At 48.9% G+C, this 20,705-nt stretch overlaps 1 protein-coding gene across 2 annotated transcripts in view; it reads right to left on the bottom strand.

Annotated features, from left to right (window-relative positions):
- The window catches only part of LOC126574746 (serine/threonine-protein kinase NLK), a 62,769-nt gene extending 48,817 nt beyond the window's left edge, over positions 1 to 13,952 (bottom strand). For both annotated transcript variants that reach the window (XR_007608232.1, XM_050235093.1), the window contains exon 1: positions 13,739 to 13,952. Coding sequence is in view for 1 of the 2 variants with exons in the window: in XM_050235093.1 (XP_050091050.1) it covers positions 13,739 to 13,938 (200 nt within the window). In the remaining variant the exon portion in view is untranslated. The remainder of the gene's footprint in view (positions 1 to 13,738) is intronic.
- Positions 13,953 to 20,705: the final 6,753 nt, after the last annotated feature.

Genomic DNA, 20,705 nt, shown 5'->3' on the forward strand with positions numbered 1-20,705 from the left:
CCACGCCGAAATCCTCTAAACAGCATTTTGGAGGTTGCCTGCCGGTGAGAAAAGTTTTTGGAACATCATCGAACGCTGCTTACGTCATACGCCCGCCAGCCAGCCAGCCAACCAGAAGGTGATCATATTGGACCACATTTGCGCCCGCCAGAGGGTTCAGTTGCAGCTGAAGCAAAGGTACTCACTGAACATTACCTTCGAGGAACGAGTTTTCCATCGCTAGTTACCACAACACGCCTTGTGTCTGTGTCTGGCGTTTGATCATCATCCTAGACACCACAAGCGACCACTCTCCACCAGCCAACAGTGTGCCCACGTCCCCTCATCGTCAGCATCATCATCATCATTCATCACTCGATGCGCATCAGTGCGATGGACTTCTTCTCTACCGGTGCACATCCACCAACATATCATCCACCGAAAGAGGGGAGGAGAGAAAGCAAGAGAGCAAGACAGAGCTGTACGACTGGCGGGCGAAGAAGCTAGCGGTGGCCAGCGGGAAGCCCATAAAAAAAGGCGTTCAACCATTTTGTACCAACCGAAAAACCGCCTCGGGAATCGGAACCCAAGGTCTAAGCAGCGCCAACAACAGCAGCCGGGGCAAAAGGTTCACCAGAGGTACGACACAACCGGCAACCTAGGGTCCCCGATCGGTCGAGAAGAAGCCCTTCGAAACGACAGGTTGGGAACCCAGATTCTTGCCCGTTCTCGACCGAACGCCTCTGCTCTTCTGCTCTCTTTCATGCCTTCGACCTCGTACCCACCGATGCCAACCGATGGACCACTGGCATAGAGCATGTATGTGAAAACCCCCGGGGGCCCGAAAAGAAAAACACAACAAACCGAACGCCTGAAACCAATACCGACATGGTTTGGCGTTGTCCTGGCGGACATACGCATGTGTACGCGGGTCACACAGCATTAACGACACACAGCATTAACGACACACAACACCATTGACCTGCCTCTGCGCCAATGGCTGGTGTGGCTGGTGGTTGATGAATAACTGATATCCTAATGTTGGTTTTAACGGTGGGAAAAATCGAAATCTTCTCACAACCCGATAACCACCACCCGACCCGACAGGCGCTTCTCCGGCGACCCCATCGATCGAAGGATGGATGGCGCGATGGCGGACGGTTGGTGTTCCGTTTTCTCCCGTCTTGCTGTTCGCGCTTTTATGGCATCGAGCCAACGAACGAAACACAGCGCGTTGTCGAATGCCGTCGCGGCACGACGATAATTAGATCGATCCGTGGAGAGAAGAGGAGTTGGAGCTGGCCCACAGGATTCTACTGGCTTCCCCATCATCTCCACCGTCCTATTCCGTGGCATTTTGCTGCTTCGGTTTCTCGCTTTCCACTCGGTGCTCGCTCTGGAGATGACGGTGAGGCCACCGGTGCGCGCTGATGAAGCACGTCCGAAGCAGCAACACCGGTAAATGGTTCGTCTTCTCCAAAGGCCTCCCTCATTCTTCACGGGGTACCGCGGAGCCGGGGATAAAACTTCTCTTTTCAACGATTAATTCGTTTCGATTGATTTTGATTGCGCTGATCGCGATCGAGAGACTCGGTGGTGTGGTGTTCACGTGTTTTTTTAATGCGCGTGTTAATGCGCCGGAGAACTCCACGGCACACGGCCACGGCACCGTTGGATAAACCTGTTCCTCGGTTCCTTGGCGTCTCAGAACCTTTACAAATCTGTGAATGAAGCAGCATTAGGGCGCTCGGTGATGGTGCGTTGTTTCACGCATTAATTTTTAAAGGGCTTTAATCTCGAGCCACGGAGAACAGGGAGGATTGATGGGCTTAAAAAAGGATTATTCTAATTCAGAGGGGCATCGCAAAACACTTTAACGACTGAATGGCGATTATTCGATCGCAAAGAAGAGTCTCGAGTGCAACAGTAATCCGTGGCGTGACCATTCCAACGGTTCTGTGACTGAATTCACTAACTTATCCATCTGTTCCAGATGGCTATTACATTAAAAGAAAAGAATTGTAGAAAAGTTTTAAACAATTTACAATTTCTCATTAACCACACGGACCCATACGGCCACCAGGGCGAACAATTCACCCATTTCACCCTTTTCCGTTGCGCTACCGATTCGGAACTGGAACTCCCCCTAGTGCCACACACAGGATCAAAATGGAAACACGCAGGAGCAGCAGTTTCTGTGCTCCGCGAGCGTCGAAGAAAGCTGGCTAGCTAGCTGGCTGACTGACTGGCAGCACCAACAACTGGAAATCATGTTTTCTACCTCCCGCCTCGCGGTAGAAGGTGGCCCTCGATCCTTCAACGAACCAGCTGTTTTGGCCACCCCATCAACAACAACAACTGGAAAACGGACGGAAATCCATCCACCAAAAAGGCTGACTAGCACCGGTGACTAGAGCACACACCCCACCGCAACGGACATAAACGACAACGCACCGCGCGAAGGGCGTCGATGCGATGCCCAAGAGTGGAGGGAGGAGGAGGAGGAGGAGAGCATCTCCTCGTCCCTCGGCAACATAACTCGCGGCATCTAATGTAATGAAAAATGAACGATTTAGGGGTTTCGTGCTCGTGCTCTTGCTCTCGCTTTCGGTCCCCTTTTCCGTCTCGGGCTTTCGAACGCTCCTTTTATGCTGCTGCTGCTGCTGCTGCTGCGACTCATCCATCCGGTCCCGCCACGGGCTGAGTCTGAGCCTTGATACATGAAACCGCCTCGTGTACAGCAGCAGGACAGACTCTTCTCGCACACAACCAGAGGCTTTTAAAAAGCGTGTAGCGGTGTTGGTGTTCGTTTGTTCGTGGCTGGCTGCCAGCATCAACCCCCGAGCCAGGGCCCCGGAGAATGGTTCTCTGCTGTTCACGGATTTCTGCTTCGATTTGATCCCTCTCGAGTCCCCTCGATATGATGCTCGATGTTTGCTCTCTCTCTCTCTCTCGTTTTTGGGATTGTTCTCACTCACTCTCTCTCTCTCTCTCTCTCTCTTTCGGTATCTCTCTGTATCACCGGGTTCCAGGTTCCATCATCGCTTCTTCATGGATCCGACGTACAACGCCTGGTCCGGTCGGTTAGTCGAGGGTTGCTTATGGTCCCCGGGACTCGTTCCGTCCGTCGCGCAATGGAACAACTGCACACGCATACAGATACAAACAGACACATGCACACACACGGTGGACCGAAACAAACAAAATAATGAAGCGAAGGAAAAGCCAAACCATCGTGGGGGAAAACAACGAACGAACGACGACGACAGTGAGCGAGCGAGCATAAAAAGGGGGAGTCCAGAACCCTCCGCACCGCATCGACGGTGGAACACGCAACGGCAGAGTTCAATGAGCCTTTCGGGCCACCGTTGCCGTTGTGTTCGTGCTGTCTCACTCTCTCCCGTGTGTGTCTCGTGGTCGCGGACCCCTTGGTCTCCGGGAGATTCGGAGTTTGGAATTCTGGAACCGGCCTCCGCGCGAGGATCGACGCGGCTCCCGGCGTGTGTATTAGTGCTTAGTGGGAAGTGCTCATCGCAGCCGCATCCCAATCACACTCGCCTTGGTGTGTTGCCATGGGTGGGCCAGAAAGGGCAACAGGACAACAGGAAATGATGCTTCTCTCTTTCGTTCATCCAGATATCTGGGGGCCCTTTTTCCGGAACGGATCAACTCCGGGCGGGGACCGGGAAGGTTTCGTTTTCTCAAAAGATGGAAATCAAAACAAACGATTCGAGAACACGAATTATTCGGAGCGAGTTGAATTGCTTGAACGGTAGAGCAAAGGTTCTGTGGCTGACACTTATGCCAAGGTGCCTTCTTGAGGATATGGAAAATTCTATCTTTTTTTCTCGATATGGCATCATCATGACATGTCCTTTCGGAACCGGAAAATCTACGGAATCGATTTCCGAGAGGAAGTAGTTTGTTCAAAAACCAAAGATGCATGGACATTCGCGAGCTCTTTTGTGATTTGAAGACACTGGTATTCAATGTTGATTATCCCACACCAATCAAATCATTAGAGCGAATTAAGGAAACATCACCACTCGAGAGCTGTGGATGTTTCAAAAGCGTTTTTGGTTTCTAGTGAGGGAAAAGCTTACTTAAATTCCTTGTCCCTGTTTGAGGAAACGGAAAATAGATTTGCTGGTAGAAAGTAATTGAATAAAAGCCACGTAATTTCTCAAACATTAAAGTGTTCAAAACTATCGTCACAGTACAGTTTTGTAACTGTGATGGACATCACGTTAAAAATCGTACACCCAATGCAACACACATTAAGAATTTGAGCGGCAGTGAGTCATGCACGAGATGTCCCCTTATATTATTCCAAAAAGATTAAAAAGTAATCTTATCAAAGGTTCACCGTTCAGAGAATAATGTTTAAAAAAAAACACACACAAAAATACTCAATACGTAGGCGAACGTTTAACCCACTTGTTCAACCCGCGTACAACGTTCTTTACAGTTATTCACCTACGAGAAATAAAAGACCTCCAAGATGGTGTCGGGTTTCGCGAGACTTTCGACTTTCATGTCGAATGCACGATCCGGCTGCCGCTGCTGCTCTTCTCGGCGTTTACAGAAACGATCTGGGTGGTTTAATGAAGCACTGTTTACATACCTGCAAGTGAAAGAAAAAGGAAAAAAAGGCAATAATCAAAACGTGTTCCATTAACAAAAGTTGCCAGTCATAACGCGAGTTTCGCGAGCCCCTAAAGTGTAACAGCGCGCTTCTGCAACAACCAACGCGCGAATTGTGTCCGAAAGGAAGTGGCAGCGACGTTGACAAAACAACAGTTTGCAGGGCGATGAGTTTGCGAATCTTCTCGTTCGCGACTTCTTCTCGTCACTAGCCACGCCGCACGTTGCGGGTGGTGGCCACTGCAGTTGACAAATTAAAGGTTTAATTGTGGCTGACACTTTGCCGGAATCCCTTTGCCCGGTCCAGCAGCCCAGCCCAGCATTCATTATGAAAATGCTGAAATGCTGAGTGAGCCCCTCAGGCTACAGTAATGTTGGTGGCGGCGCTAAGGCACATCTCGCAGGGGTGTCATTACTGATTTATGCCAACCCTTTTCTCGGTGTCTCGTGCTTTTTGCGCGAATAAGTTTCGTGGCGAGAACACTCCGAGAACCGCGAGTACAAGCACGGTTGATGTTGCTTTTTACAGTCCGCGATTGTGAATTCATCTTCAAACAGCGGAATCGGAAACCAACCTTCTTCTCTCTGACTGGCATTCGAAATTTGGTGATTCGTAAAAGGTAAATTAATTTACGACGCACTCCATCCGGTTCCGCCACGCCACACCAAACGTACGACTGACGAGATCCGGTCGATCGATCGCTCGAGAAAGGGATCCGAAAAAGAAAAACAAACGACCCCCTGTGTTCCAGGTGACGCGTGCGTTCGCGCTCGTAATGATAATGTATTGATTTGGCCTCCAATATTTAGCACCTACGAACACATACGCATGTCAGAAGTGAGCAAGGAGGAAGAAGATACCCCCGGCCAGGCCACGCCTGGGGACCAAAGGGAACCTTCGGCTGCCCGGTGTTTCCGTTTCCGTTTATGCAAAGCATCTTCATCGCCATCGAATGGCAGCTGTCGTATCCCATCACTCGTAACAGCACGAAATGGAGGAGCACGGAAGGCGGCAGAGAGCAAGAACTCCTCTCCTTGGAAGGGTGTATGTGTCAGATTGGGTTGAGGGGTCAGAAGACGACGCCACGGAGAGCGCGGGCGCGTCCAAGAATCTGTCGACTTTGCCATCATCATTTCCAATTCCGGCCCATAAGAAGCCCCGGGACTTTTGAGTACCGTGAGGGACAGAGAGAGGAAGAGAGAGCGCGTGCTGCGTGCAGCATAATAATCAGCCCCAAAAAAGCCAGCCAGCCAAGCCAACGAACCGTGGACACTGCTTGCTACTTCCTCCACCCACCAATAGGCGCCGTTTTGGCTATCGATTGGTTGCTGTCGCCGTGAAAGCCACATCCAAACTCCGACCGCTTCTTCCGTACAGTTCTCGCTCTCTGTCGAGGTAATGGGTTTCACCAATTTTTGTCACGTTAATGGAGGTAAAGCGGAGCACCAAAAAGGGAGCGAGGAGTTTTGGGATAAAAAAAGTTGCTTAAACCCCTGGGTGACATCTAGAGAACATGACTCGAGAACGGTCTACTCGAGAACGATGGCTGGAATGCAATCGAACACCGTAAAGTGGTATCAGAAACTCGAAGAAGAATCAAATTAAATCTTCACAGTGCGCGGACAGCTCTCACGGACTTCCGGTTTAATTGTAGAGTGGAGAATGTTATAAATTCTCATCTTAGAACGCCCCGATGTACTGTCAGCGAATGGTTCGTGGACGAAGATACTCCTCCCTTTTTTCCACACCCAATCCATTTTTAAGGAATCACCAAATGGCAAAACAATTTGGAATTATTTGCGATCCTCCCGGATGGAGGATGATTTATTTTCCGGTGTTTTCGGTTGCCAGCATCGCATCGCATCGTGCATCATCCCCTCCCGTACATATTTTATGCGAAACAATTTTCATACCAGCTGCTGAGCAAGCGATATGCGAGGCGAAACGAAAGTAGCTAAAGGAAGGCAGGTAATACCGTATTGTTCTGCAAAACGCAACCAAAACCCTTACAACGAACCGGTGGAAATGGTAATATTTCAAATTGAGCTGACTGTCCACTTTGTTTGCAGCCAAGACCCAACCCAGGGCCACCACCAACGTCAAACTATTTCAACTAAGATGGCGCACCTTTACGGCGCGATTCTGTTTCCTTCCAGAAATAGCTCTCGATAGTACTCCCCCGCCCCTTTTTCCCTTATCCTTAGGACGGAGGATACTGACTGCTGTGTGCAAATGACAGCATACCCAAGCATGTCACCCCCCGGTGATAGTCACAAGGTTCATCTTTTATTTAAAAAAAAAAGGGAAATAAAAACGCCAACGCCGCGCAATGAACATTCCTGGGCGGGTGGCTGGTAGTCCGGAGACACCGGATCCGGAAACCCGGTAGAGCGATGCAGATGCAGAGGAATGAATGCAAGTGAGCAAGCGGTTCCCTGTTCCACCTCCCGGAAGATGGTGCGCATCCTTTGACTGCTTCCTTGGTGGACTGTATTCAGCGTTAGTGTGCTTGCGGGGTGGCTTTTTAATATAGAACGCCAAGCCCCGATGCTGCTGGGTGCACCTTGACACATGCAAATGAATTTATTTTAAGACTCAAGCATATCCTCCTCCCGTTTTGCCGTGCCGCGTAAGGATCTAGCTCAGGGTGAACCACGAAATGATTCGCATGATAAAACAGGAAGCCCCCTGCTACTACTGCGTGTTAATAATAGAACATTCTCCTCGGTATCCATAAATGCTCCCTACGGGAACAGCCACTAGGTTGTGGATGTGCATCGTGTCAGGAAAGTATGTAGTTTGCAACCATTTTACTGGAAACTAAGGGGATAGATTAATTCAGCACTGAGAGAGAGAGAGAGAGATATTAATTTCATTGCTAAACGATAACTTCGAAAGCGCATCGATGTTAGAATGCCATGTGTCACACATGATGACTTCAATATGTAAATTCTGTAGTCCCAGAAGATTAGTGCTTTACATAATCAACATAGCCCCAGTCATAGAGTTTCCTCGAAATGCCAACATTCCAATTTCTATGGTTATGATTGTAAAACACTCCCAACACTGCTGGAAATTAAATAAAAGCATAACGTATTGTCTGCTTAAGCCAGAAGCACTCAATTGGTATACCTTCTCTTGCAACCATATCTACAACATACTAGAAATGCTACAAAGGGGAATTATCACTCTTCTTTTCAAGTGATTGTGCTCACATTCACAGTCTACGCAGCAGGACCAATGAAAATCGAAGCACAAACTTGCAGCAAAAGGTTGAAAATTAATATTTTCCAAGCGAGTAGAACGCTCCAACTAATGATGATACAGCTACGCATCACCGCACTGGCTCTGCGCTTCTGGTCTGTGATTTGATTTCACAAAGGTCCCACAACAGAGCAGGGCATCCGCGTTTACTTAGGCAAAGGCCTTAGATTCTCAGGGTTTCTCAAAAGACAAACAGCACTTGCCAAAGGATCGAACGATGAGCGATGAGTCCTAATTTTTAGTATTATTTTGAACTCTAGTAGGTTGTTTAAATAAACTAGAGTAGGTCTGTTAAAATCATTCATTAAAAGCAAAGACACGGACCGTACTACGTGTTCTTGTTGTTTCAATTGCTGAGCAAATAAGAACGCCACACACTATCGTTTACTTTTGCATGATTTCGAGTAAACAATCGTAATGTAGTGATAAAGAGAGTCTAGCAGACTCAAGAAGAAGAAACACTCCAAATCATGCGTTTAAAGAGCATTGCCATTCTTAGCGATCCATCACGAGGGCATTATGGGCGATACCCTCCTGCCTTCCCTGGTGGGGTGGTGGTGCTGCTGCTGGTGGTGGTTCCTGTTCCTGCTTCAACGCCAACGGAACCCCATCGTCGTTTAAGGCGATCCAGCCAGCCAGCAAGCCAGCCAGCCAGCCAGCCAGCCAGCCAGCCAGCGAGCGAACGAGCGAGCACGAGAGGCACAAGCCGCGTAAATGATTAACGATTGCATTAATTAGTAGCAGTGCACGCCTGCAGACGCCAAAGCCGGAGCGCGCTGCAATTTTGTTAAATCGCACTTTGTAATTACACTTCTACTTGCTTACCCTTGCTCCTTCTTCGTTACACTACACCCCTCCCGTGTTATCAGCGCGAAGGATGCAAGGATGCCACCAGCGCAGCTGCAGCAGCAGCATCAGCGAAGAGCGCCCACATCGCGCACTTCATTTATCATTCATTGCAACATGCCCTCCGTCCACATGGCAGGAGGAACGAATTGCAACTTAAAGGAAGAACGAATGGCAGCGTTTCGTTGCGTTCTCTTGGGGCTCTCTTGGTTTTTGAAAATGGGTTCCGTAATGTTTCGTCTTTAGCGCCACATCAGTTGGGGGAGATGGAATTTTGACACCTTTTTTGTTTTTGGGAAATGGCTCGTAAAAATCAATTGCAACGAGCATCCAAATCGCTCGATCCACGATCGTTTTATAGACAGCAAACTGTATGAACAATCCATTTCATCAGAAGATAAGCCTTAACCTTAATTTCAACCAAGTTTCTTTTATGATTATTTCCGCTTCCGCAACACTATTATCGGGTGGTTGAGCGCCCACACGTAACACCTCCACATAATGTGAGATAAAACATTTGACAAATGCGCACTATTGCAAACATTAGACATTATGCACTCACGTACCAATGCTGCCGGCAGACATAGCTTTTACCTTACGCAGCATAGCATGGCATGTGCACGCACGTTTGAGCGCGATTGTTACGCTGTGCCAAGGGCAGCTGATTTCACTATGTAAACGTTTCGATTGTTTCACACAAATCGCAAAGGGAAAGTAAACACAGTACCGCGGGTTAATATGCTAACCAACTCCGAAACCCCCGCAAACCGGAAGGAAGTGAAGCCAGATCGAGGGAGCTGAGCATCTTTTTAAAAGCGGAAGCGCAAGTGTTGCACCAGCGACCGATGAGCGACAGTGAGATGCACACAATGGGCGAACAGTGTGTATTATTAGACGAAAAGTGTCACTCTCTTCCAGCGCTTCCGCGCCTTTCCACAACATCGTTTACCACCGCGCAAAAGGATACACACGGAAGGAATCGAGGCCATCGTTTTGTCCTCTTTACGAACAGCAGAGCTTGCTCCTTTCGACGACCTTGTCGGTTCTCCAGGGACCTTTTTTTTTTCTTCTGCTCTTGGCTCACCCAAACATCTTGCCAATCTCATTTGCCTCGTGGCATAACAACACTCCTCCTTCTTCTCCACCATCGTTCGCTTCCGGTCCAAAGGGGGGGGGGGGATGAGTTGTAGCTAAAAATAAACCCAACATTGTACGCGATCCAAACCAACTCAGAGGAGCCCAGGAGGACCGCAGGAGCAGAACGTCCCATTGGCGAAGGATACCCTTGTCGGGGACGACCGCATGCGACGTAAGAGATAGCGTAGCTTAGCGTAGCATACGCCGTAACGCGCCCTTGGAGGACGGAGATGAATGTATTGATGATGTAGCTGCTCTGCTGTAGGTTCGTCCAGCAGCAGCAACATGCACCCCCTCCTCCAGTTCGGTGCTGGCTGGATGTCCCAATTAGGTCGCTGCCAAATTAGTGTTAGATAATTGATGACGTACGAGGAGTGTACGAGTGGGTACGCGAACAGCATATGAACTCGTGCGAGAAGGCCCCTCTCGTTACGTTGCAATCGAATCGTCGCGAACCATCGTCGAAGAAGACACATTTCTTCGTTTCCTATTGGTCTCACACGCAGTTACGACTGTGCCGGGGATTTCTTACACTCGGTAGACGACGAGGACGAGGAATGGCGAACTGTAAATTCAATGAGCGTAAATATTGATACTTAACGCGTAAAGCACGAACAGAACAGAATACAAAACCGATCGAAAAGGCTTTTGAAGAGCTAAAAGGGTAATAATACTGTAGTAAATGTGAGCTACACCTCCGCAGAATTCAGATTTTTGTAGTCTTTATTGTGGTAGGACTCAAAAATTAGTCCGCCTTCCGCGGTGGTTCACATATCACTGGTTATCACGTATCCCGCGACCCGTCGAGCACAAACCGCCTAAACTCGGTCGCGTCCGTCGAGCACGAACCGCCTAAACTCGGTCGCGCCCGTTGAGTACGAACCGCCTAAACTTGGTCGCGGGCTTGCGCGCAAGTGAGCTACTTGCGGCTGCTCGCAGGCTCTACCGATAGCCGTGGCTATCGGTAACAAATACCTTAATAGCAGCGTTCTAAAACATACTTAATAGCGCCAGTTGCCACAAAACGTTTCTTTGTGATTTACTTTCTATCAAACTTGTCCCAAAAATCCCGTCAACATATTCTCACCGCGTATTTACCGCACCCTAAGAGGCACACAACACGGTGGCTCAGTTTGCATTCCCCTTATCTCGATCGAGGTGCGCCATCACCACCACATACGGTCTATGATAAGCCGTGGCGGCGTGGTGCTCACGGTCCGCTGCCCCTTTTGGCAGCATGATTCAACCCCTGTGAAGCGCATCTTCCTTCCAAACCGATGAGGTGATGTCGTGGTCGCGAAAAAAAGGGGGGAAACCCGGTGGTGGGGCTATCATTTTGGGTCCGTAATTCGCGATAACTTTCACTGACACCGGACGATGGGGATGCGTCAGTTTGACCGATATAACTTATTTATGCTGCACACCGTTTGCTAGTTGCTTCTGTCAATTCTTCGCAACTCATATCGCACATCGGCATCGACGTAACATACGTGATGTTAGATACTTATCGGTGATTGGTACCAACAATTACCGAGACCTCGCAATGAGAAACCTATTGGACTACTTCAGAAAATTCCATCAGATTCCTGGCGAGTCTTCCTGGTTATGCGTGGCACTAAAAAGGGTCATTCGAACCATATTTTCCAGCCGCATATCTGACGCCTCGCAAGTGAACTAGTCGCAGCACTACTAGCAGTAGTAGTAGTTTGCGCAACCACTTTACACCACCATAAGAGCATACACCAAGCGCTAGGTGTGCGTCGCTGCGGCATCGTTGCTGGCACCTTCGCACCAATTAGCGGGCGAAAGGCACCCCCCCGTCGTCGTTTTGGGATTGTGAACATCATGAACTAGAAAACGTTCCGCGCTCTCCCCCTTGACACCAAGGCGACAAATTGTTCACTTCACTGATATGCCCGAGTTTCCCAGGTGAACTTTTCCTCCAGCGCGTGTTGTCTGTTTTGGGTAGCGAGTTGTTAATCAACCGACGAATGAAGAAAACTATGTTTCTCCGCGTGCTGTGAGACGAAAGTGATTCAAGGTCCATTTAGCGGTGATCGCGTTTTTGTCACTCAAGCGGACCTCTGCGTCTAGAGAGCCGAGAGGAGCGAATCTGCTAACCTCATTCCCGAGACTCGAGTGCCTTTTGGCTGCTGGTGCTGCCGACGGCCGTCTTATCAGTTCGATGCTCCAGCAAGGTTTGCTTCCTTGTTTTTCTTTCTCACTCGATTCCAATTGACCAACGAGCAACTCACTCAAAACCCTATATTGAACGTCCATCCGATCGCAATCGTTCAATTCCGGTCTCCCGGTTTTTTTTTTTTTTGGGGGGTTTTTTAAAAACACTTCGCGATGTACTCCGCTCTTGGTCGCTATCTCTCGATGGGTGTCAGTTTTTGAAGGGGGAAGCTGCAGCATCTTTTCGCTTGTTTTGCGCTCCGCTGCACCTTTTTAATTTAGGTCAGGCTCGGCTCTTTATTTGCCGAATGGAATGACGTCGTCGTCGGCTCGCGGGAAGTTTGTGGTACGAAATGGAAAGGCACACCACCGAGAGTGGCCTCCGGGGGAGCAGTCGCTGGCAATCTTTACGTACGACGGCCGCGAGGTAAGACGTCACTGTCACGACGATGCTGGGCCAAGGTCTTGGCAAACGAGGTGATAAGGGGCGTGAGGCCAGGGGGAGGGGTGGAATTGTGGAACAAAGAAGGACTCCCCGGCCCGGCCTCGGTCTTGGATTCGACAGGTTTATCGATTGGATGACGACCGCGCCTTACCGCGGTCAGCGTGCCCCTTCTATTGGTCTTCTGTGTCCCATAAATAATGTTCGCTGCCGTGTGGCTAAAGTGGGCACGGACGGACGTGCCCTCCCCCCGCCCCGGGGGAGTGGTGGAACACTGGTAGGCTTCCCGTTTAATCAATCAACCGCCTCTCGCCGGAATAATCAAAATTTATGAACAGAAATTGGAGCTCCACCGTGGAGAAGCGTGGAGTGTAGAAATTAGCAAACTGGAGATGATGGATGATTATCGACAGGATGGAACGTGAGATGAGCAGCTAAGGGGAACGAGAACGAGAACACAACGTTGTTCTATAACATCTGGTAGAGTCATTCGTTTGCGCTTAATTCGCGCGCGCTCGGAGGGAATCAGGCAATCCGACAACAGGCGACAACAAACAATGTCAATCGTCCGATCGCGAGAGAGATGACGCGCAAATAATCAAAATTCCGCATCTTACTCATCGTGGCTTTTTTCGACAAGCTGGAAGCCACGGTGGTATGATCGTTATGGTGTGGCGGCCTCGCCGGTTTTTTGGGGTCGAATGATGCAATCGAAAGAATCCATCGATGATGAATCATCGGCGATGGATGATGAAAAAAACGTTTAGATTATTGACTAATACAGGGTTCTTAGAGTGTTGTACTCCGTCCAGGACAGTGGTACAGATTAGCTGAAATTGATTGCCTAGTAAATGGGAAGCATGCTTCCATCCTTGGAGGACCGTTTGGAAGGCGATCATTTCAGGAAAGGTGCATAAATCGAATCAAGAAACCAAGGAACTATGAAGAATTCGTAGTTTCTGTTCCAAAAACAGTAGGTCTTCTAAGTTTAAACAATTCAATTTAATTATTTTTTAACACCGATTTGTCTTATTTTTAGAAATACATTTTTTTTAAATGTTTTTGATCACTTCTTTTTGTCTTTAGGTGTTTGTTTCCTTTCTATTGACATTTTGGCGGGAAACATTGACCATCAAAGGTACACGTTTAAAACAATGTTTATAGCCTGTTCCCTGTCCTTTTCTCTCCCGGTCGGCACGGCGTCGTCTACTCTACGATAAGAATTTTTTCACATCTCAGCTACTTACCATACGACACCGAACGCGCCATAGCCGATCGGTCGATCCGGTTGCACGTCCTGCGGGACGGCGGGAGGTTGAAAGAATGGGGCCGCCGCCGCCAGGATGGCTCCCTGCGGGGCACCGGCTGCACCGCCCTGTACCAGCGACATCGAGACACTCATGGACACCCCCCGTGATTGCCTAGCCGGCCCACCGACAGCCGCCATTCAGCCGATGCGCATAACCCGGAACACGGAACCGGTGGTCGTGGTGATGGCTTGATGATGTTGGACGGAAGTCCTTTGCAGCGAAACCAACCAAACAACACAACAACAACAACCACAGCAACGCAACCTTTCCGCGCACACTCCCGGACTTTGCGACCGGGGAAAATTGCAGGAAAATCTTCGACTTTTCTCACTGCCGCTGCTGATGCTGCTGCTTATCTTTTGCACTTTATCGCTTCTTCTTTTTCCTCTTTTCTTTTTTCTTTTCTAATCACATGTACACGTATATAAACACACATACACAAACACGGAGAGAACACAAAAAAAACACACACGCGACACGCGACTCTCGCTTTCCTCCCGTTGGGTTGGGCTTTTCTCTAATTTTCCAGCCCCATACGGGCCACACACAACACAGCTCGCACTCGGCGTCTCGTCTCACGGAACCGGTACGACGGAACAATGGCCGGGTCGGTGGCGACGTTGGAGCACCGCAGACACCGGAAGCAGCACGCGGTTGCTGGTGCTCATCGATGATCTCGCGCACGGTGACAATCGGCGCGGTTTTTGCTTGGCAGGTGCACAGCGAAGGGACAGTATTCCGCACCGGTGGCCGCGTCCCGGCCTCTTCTCCTTCGAGCCGTGCGGGCTAGCTGGCTGCTTATTCAAGGTTAGGAAGCTACGGAGCGGAACGGAAGCGAAACGCAGCTAACCATGAACGACGAAGACGGCGACGACGGCGGCAGACAATCACTCGCACGCACGACGATCGTGAGGGCGCCCTTCTTTCTTTGCCTTCTTGTCGAGGTTGTTGCAACGCGATGGCAGCGGCCGGTCGTTGGTTGAGTAATGGACGAGGAGGTGCTGGAACAATGGTCGGCGGTGGCGGATGCTCGGTATGATTTGTTGATTCACTTTCAGCCGATTGCGATTGCGTTGTTGGTTGCCCCAGCTACAGTACCTCCAGCGCTTGCTTATTATATCACTCCCGCGGATGGGGTTCAGTCTCTCGACATGGTCTTCCCGGACTCGGACTCACGCACGCACGCACGCACGATATCGCGAGTTAACACGGATCTCCGGGATGATGGCGCGCGGTTGCCGAATGAGGATCTTCCCAAAAAAGGAGCCTAATCTCTCCGCAGCTTTCACTTCGGTGCTGTGCGCTGGTCAGCTGTTCAGGTGCTCCGGTCGACGGGGAGATTCTCTTCGATTTGGATGGGAATTTCCGGCTGCTGCAACTTCGCGACCACGGGAACACACTGGCACGTGCACACAAAGACACTCAGAAGTCGCAGGCCCCGGGACGGTGGCGCAGCGTGTGTTGCGTAAAGCCAGAAGATGGTACAAGGCCGCTCTGGTCACGACAAACCAATCCGACCACACGGTACTACGGCTACTATTGTTTACACACTCCGTTTCGTCGCAGCGCTCTCTGATGGGGGACTGCTCTGCGTGCGAATTGTTGTTACCCCTGGCGACCAGAACGACGACGAGAATCCACTCCGAGATTTGGCTTTTCACTCGCACTCGTGCCAAGGTTCTACTTCTCGGTGGCTCCGTCTCTTTCCCTCTCCTTCTCGGTGTCCGCCGTCGTAATCGATGCCCTTCGTTCTTCTTCTCGTTCGAAGGGTTCGTTCTCGTCCGGGTTCGGATCCGGGGCTTCTTGCTGCACCGCGCACACACCCTCTCAGCCACAGAAAAAGGGCTCCGACGACGAGCCCCTTCGACGCGCACGCACGACCGGCGGTGTTCTCGGGAATTCTGGGTACCCGTTTTCCACTTCCTTCTCCGTTCCGGGCGTTCCACAGCGGGCGCGTGGGGATCTCCGAGGGGCGGGCGCGCGTTGTCGTCCTCGAACGGATGGGTGGGTGTGGTGGGTGTGCGTGGTAGGCCACACAGATCACGGTTCCACGGTGTTTCCCGCAACCGACGACGACGACGAGGCCAAACAACAGCAGCAGCAGCGTTCTCGACTCCGTTTGCTCCGTTTTGGGAAGAGGGATGGGATGGGGAGAGCCCGATCAGCAAAAATGAAGTTCCCCGAACAGCAAAATTGTATGGGCGAGTTGGTGATTTTGACAGTTTTGTTCGAGAGCTAGTGAGAAGACGGCTTAACCCGTTGACAGACTTTTAGTCAAGCAGTCGATTTTTTTTCTTTCGAGTACATGCTATCTCTTTCACTCCTACGGTTTGTTTTGATGCTGTCTCACCATTCCCCGGTTCGCTCACGAGTGCTGCGTGTTCGGACACGGCCCCGTGCGCGTGTGTTTGTGTAAGAATACGGCGATCGAAAGAGGAAGGTGAAAATTTCTGCTAAGGCCTGGATCCAACATGGCGTCAGTTGAAAACGACGCGCAAGAGGCAGGATGTGCTGCGCTCGTGCATCCGAAAATTTTGAAGAAAAAAGCTAGTTTTGCTGTGAATTTGTATCATTCGTTTGTGTTGCGGAGCATCTAAACCCGTGGACATTGTTTGTGGGCATGCGTGACAACGGAAAATGGTAAGATATTGAAAAATATTTTGTTGATCAAATCTGATCATGATCAATCATGTTGACTTTTTTCGGCAGCATCCTGGCATCAATCAGCGTCGGACAGGCAGCGCAGCAGAGGAGTGTTGTGTTGTGGAGTGCGAAGTGTTGTGTTTTGTGATGTGTTTTGCGAGGCAGAGTGTCCGATTCAAAGGTGAAAATAAAGTTGGTGAAAATGAAATTATGCTTTTGTGTGCTTCATATTGATCCGAAATATCTTAGGGGGCGGGGCTACTGGGCACAGGGGTACGGTCAGATGGCACACACACCATCGCAAAAATGCGTCGAAAATGGCACCAATACATGCGCAAAAGCCCTGTAAACAGCAGCAAGATTTCTACCCTGTTAGCGCCCTGTTAGCGCCCTGTTAGTCTCTTAACAGGGCAATTTGAGTGGCGGTGAGCGATTTCTGTCACACGGGTATGAGCTTGCCGCTATAGTGAGAACGAAGAAAAACGTCAAACACGAGATTCTCAGTATGGAGCTTCGCTGTTTAGCGAAATTCTCAGGGTCTGTGAGTCGCATGCTGCCGTTGATTCCCTGTGTGCCTGCGAGCGAGTGTGTGCGCCACTCGCGGCGAACAGCTGTATGCTCTCGTATGGCGTGTATGATCGAGCGAGAGAGGGATATCGCTTGCCTTTTCTCGCATGGGACCGCGGCTTCGGAGACCGTTTCAAACTACTTTAGTTTTTATATGTTTTTCTCTAATAAAAAAAGGAATTTGAATGTAAAATTGTAGCTATTTAAATTGTTAATGATTTAGGTGTGATTTGGTACCAGATAATCGTTGGTTTGGCCTATAAAAATGCCGCATCAAGCTGCAGAAGTCGACTCAAAATCGTTTTCCAAAGTTCCTTTTTCGTACATTTAGGCAAGAATTGTTGAGCCGGATGTTGATTGTTTAGTATTTCTTAATCTTATCTAAACCTGTCCTATGTATGAGAAGAATTGTAGAACAATTCCTTCCTCAATCACATGTTGGCCGTGAAGTGGTTTGTAACTCTTTTACCCTCGTTCCGCAAGCTGATAGTAAAGATCTATACTTCTTGTACGAACGATGAAACAAAGGATAATAAAGCACTCCGATTCTACAAAAGTGTAACTCTTTTTCTAAATTTGCTGAACATTCAGTCGCAGATTAAAATGCTTTGTTAAGGGGCTTTGTTTCCAAGCAAAAGTAATTGGGAAAGAACGATTCTATCGAGTGCACTACAGAACAACGATGGTGCAAACCCGGTAATAATTTCGGTAATTCATTTAGCACATTTCTCGAATCAAAACGGTACATTCAATTTTCCCTAATCAACGCACTCTTCACTCTTGGCTTTGCCTTTGAGACCAGCCGGGCTGAAACAAAGGTTGCTTTACAGAATCAAAGAGGAATACGCAAGAGGAACAATAGAGACAACGTAATGCAATATTAGTAGTCTAACGAAACATCGATAGATGTACCTTAGCGGATAGAAACGGCTCATGAAATACTTCGGAACCAGCGCTGTTAGCCTTTCGATTGCGCTCGGTTGTCTCTCCGTCTGGAGTAACATGCATTAAACGGTTTATAATGCATTTGTAATTAATTACAAACACATTTACTTCCAAAGAATCCCAAAGACGAAAGGTTCTATCATGTAGAAGCGTCCGTTTGAATTTGTTCTCGCTTTTTAATAGTGGTATTTGTGTTTTATATCCTGCCTGCTTGCAGACGATTGTACGTAAAACAGTCGGCAACTGCACTTTGTGCGTACCGTTTTGGGGTTGATATAAACTTGTGGCAGTCTTGGCTACAAGATTCTATTGCGTTTTGTTAATTATCAACTTAACTTAGGCGTTGCCTAGAGACGCTCGTTGCCTAGAGTCGCGCGTTGCGTAGCAACGCGTCATACACATCAGAGTAAACTGGAGATTTCTCGATCTCTTTCAATCCCGGCTTTTGGCGAAGCTACACGCGTCCGCGGCACGGTGCAAGGGCCGAGTGTTAAAACATAGTTCCGTGCAATAAACCAACTACACACTCGTAACTCATCCACTCCAATCCTTTTCCCCATCGTGTAATAAAAAGAGGAACGTTTATACCATCCGTTCCTAAAAACTATTAGATGATATTTCAGAAGGCCAAGGCCAAGACCGCTCGTCGGTTGTATCACCTGATAAGAATATCGTCACCACTGAGCCAAACTTGTGCGGCCCTCGTTGATACAGCGGAATATGTCCTGTTTCAGAAATCGAGGATTGTTGAAGCCAGGATTGAATGGACGCCAATAAGTAAGATTACGTTTTACATCACAGACAACAGCGTGAGCAACCTAAAAACGTGGCTGCATCTGAATATTCTTCACAAAATTGCAAGTGTTTCTTTACATCCCTTGGTTGCCTTTAGAACTAGCGAGATTTAAAACAATTCTGTGACTTGGCGCCGCTATTGGCACGGACCATTCTTAGTTGAGAAATGCTTTTCACGAGTTCAAAGACTGTTACCAGAAGTAGATACCGTTAGTGCAAAGCACACTCTTGTTGGAAACATTATTCTAAATAGCTCTGCTAAAGTAATCGTGCCGCCGATCAAGGATTACGCGCAGCTCGGCGATGAATCTTTTGCTAAACTATCTTAGTTCACAAACAGATTCAGACCGTATAAAGCGGGATAGATTTGTGCAAGACACTTGATGCGCAATTTTAGGAAACCGAGACAGGAATTTTTACTATAATCATCAAGAATCACCCCGAAACGGACACTGATGATGATATGGAAAGGAAGAACAGATATTTTTACTCGGGCCGCTCCCTTGCCAATAAATCGTCCTTGAGTTGCCGCTAACAGTTTGAGTGTAACAACGTTTTCCTGCATCCCTAATGGTACTTCTAGTTTTGGCAGCCACCCACGTTCCCGTTGATTATGTGTTACAATCGTTCCATGTAGTCTTTCAGTAGCCAAGCCGTACAGTGTGCCTTGTGCGGTCAAGCTTTGCTGGTGAAGATCGTGGTTTTGATTGATGCCATGTACGATCCTTGACATGGCATGCATTTGATTTCAATATAAACTGTGACTGATTGAGCAAGCAGACATTGCGTCTCTTTGCAGGAAAAAGGACATCTTTATGCGCCTCAATTTGATCCCGATTGCGGCTGCAGCGCACCTGCGCGGTTCCAAAATGCCGACGTATTTCCTCTGCTTTTCCCACCGCCAATTACGCTACCGCTGCGAATAGCAATCGTACCTGACCAGCACGCAGTATCGTTTAACCTTATCATCCTTACAGCTCGCGCTAAACGGTCCATCCCAACGCGATGGGAAGCATGAAAAACCGCATCTCTATGCGGTGGACACCGTGGAGCGCAAGTAGATGATCGAACAAACATTCGGGAAAAGAGCACAAAGAGCAAAACTATTCATACTGTGTGCACAGCACTCTCCGTTTCGCATATTCTTATTGATATGCATACTTATTGATTTCAAGTTGATAAAGTTGTGCACCGTGTTATTGTGCGTTTAAAGTGCTCCGCCACAAAGTTTGGTTCCGATCGCATCGACGAAATACAACCACATCGGCAGGTAAGTATGGTTCTCTCAATAAAAAATCGCCTTGCATTAATCGTTCTCTCGAATAATTCCAGCCGCGAAACACCGATCACGACTACCATCACACAGACACCGACCTACACCGACCTACGGCCCCACAGCCATGACCGAAGACGAAGTCGTTCCCTCTACAGAATAACAGCTGTAGCACAGAGCGAGTGAAAAAGGGGAAAGGAACACAACACAGAGAGAAAAGAGAATCGGGAAGAGAGAGAACCGGCCCGGCGGCGGTTCACTGACCGCTCCGCGACACCTAAGACATCTGGACAGCATTTTCAGGCTCCAGGTCATGGACATTGCCAGGTGCGGAGTTTGACTGGGGCGGTACATCTCCAAAACGATAACGGAGGTGTCCAAAGGTCAGCTCAGTGTGGACAGAAACCACACGCTTTGCATAAGGACAAAAGCTGGCTTGATCTCGACAATTTATACGTCGTGCATGGTGTTGCATGTCCGTTAGTTTGAAATTTGAACTTTCAAAACGAATTCGCCCGCACTTTAAATTCGCCTTGGTAACCTATAGCTGCGCCTTTCTTTCAAAGGTGGGCCTCTCTCTTTCTGACGCATTGGCTAGGTAGGAAATCGGCAACCCTGCTAAAATGGTTGCCAATTTGTACTGGCGAAATCCCACAATGACAGTTAAGCGGGGAGTTCACG

Source organism: Anopheles aquasalis, chromosome 3, assembly GCF_943734665.1.
Source record: "Anopheles aquasalis chromosome 3, idAnoAquaMG_Q_19, whole genome shotgun sequence".
Lineage (NCBI taxonomy): Eukaryota > Metazoa > Arthropoda > Insecta > Diptera > Culicidae > Anopheles > Anopheles aquasalis.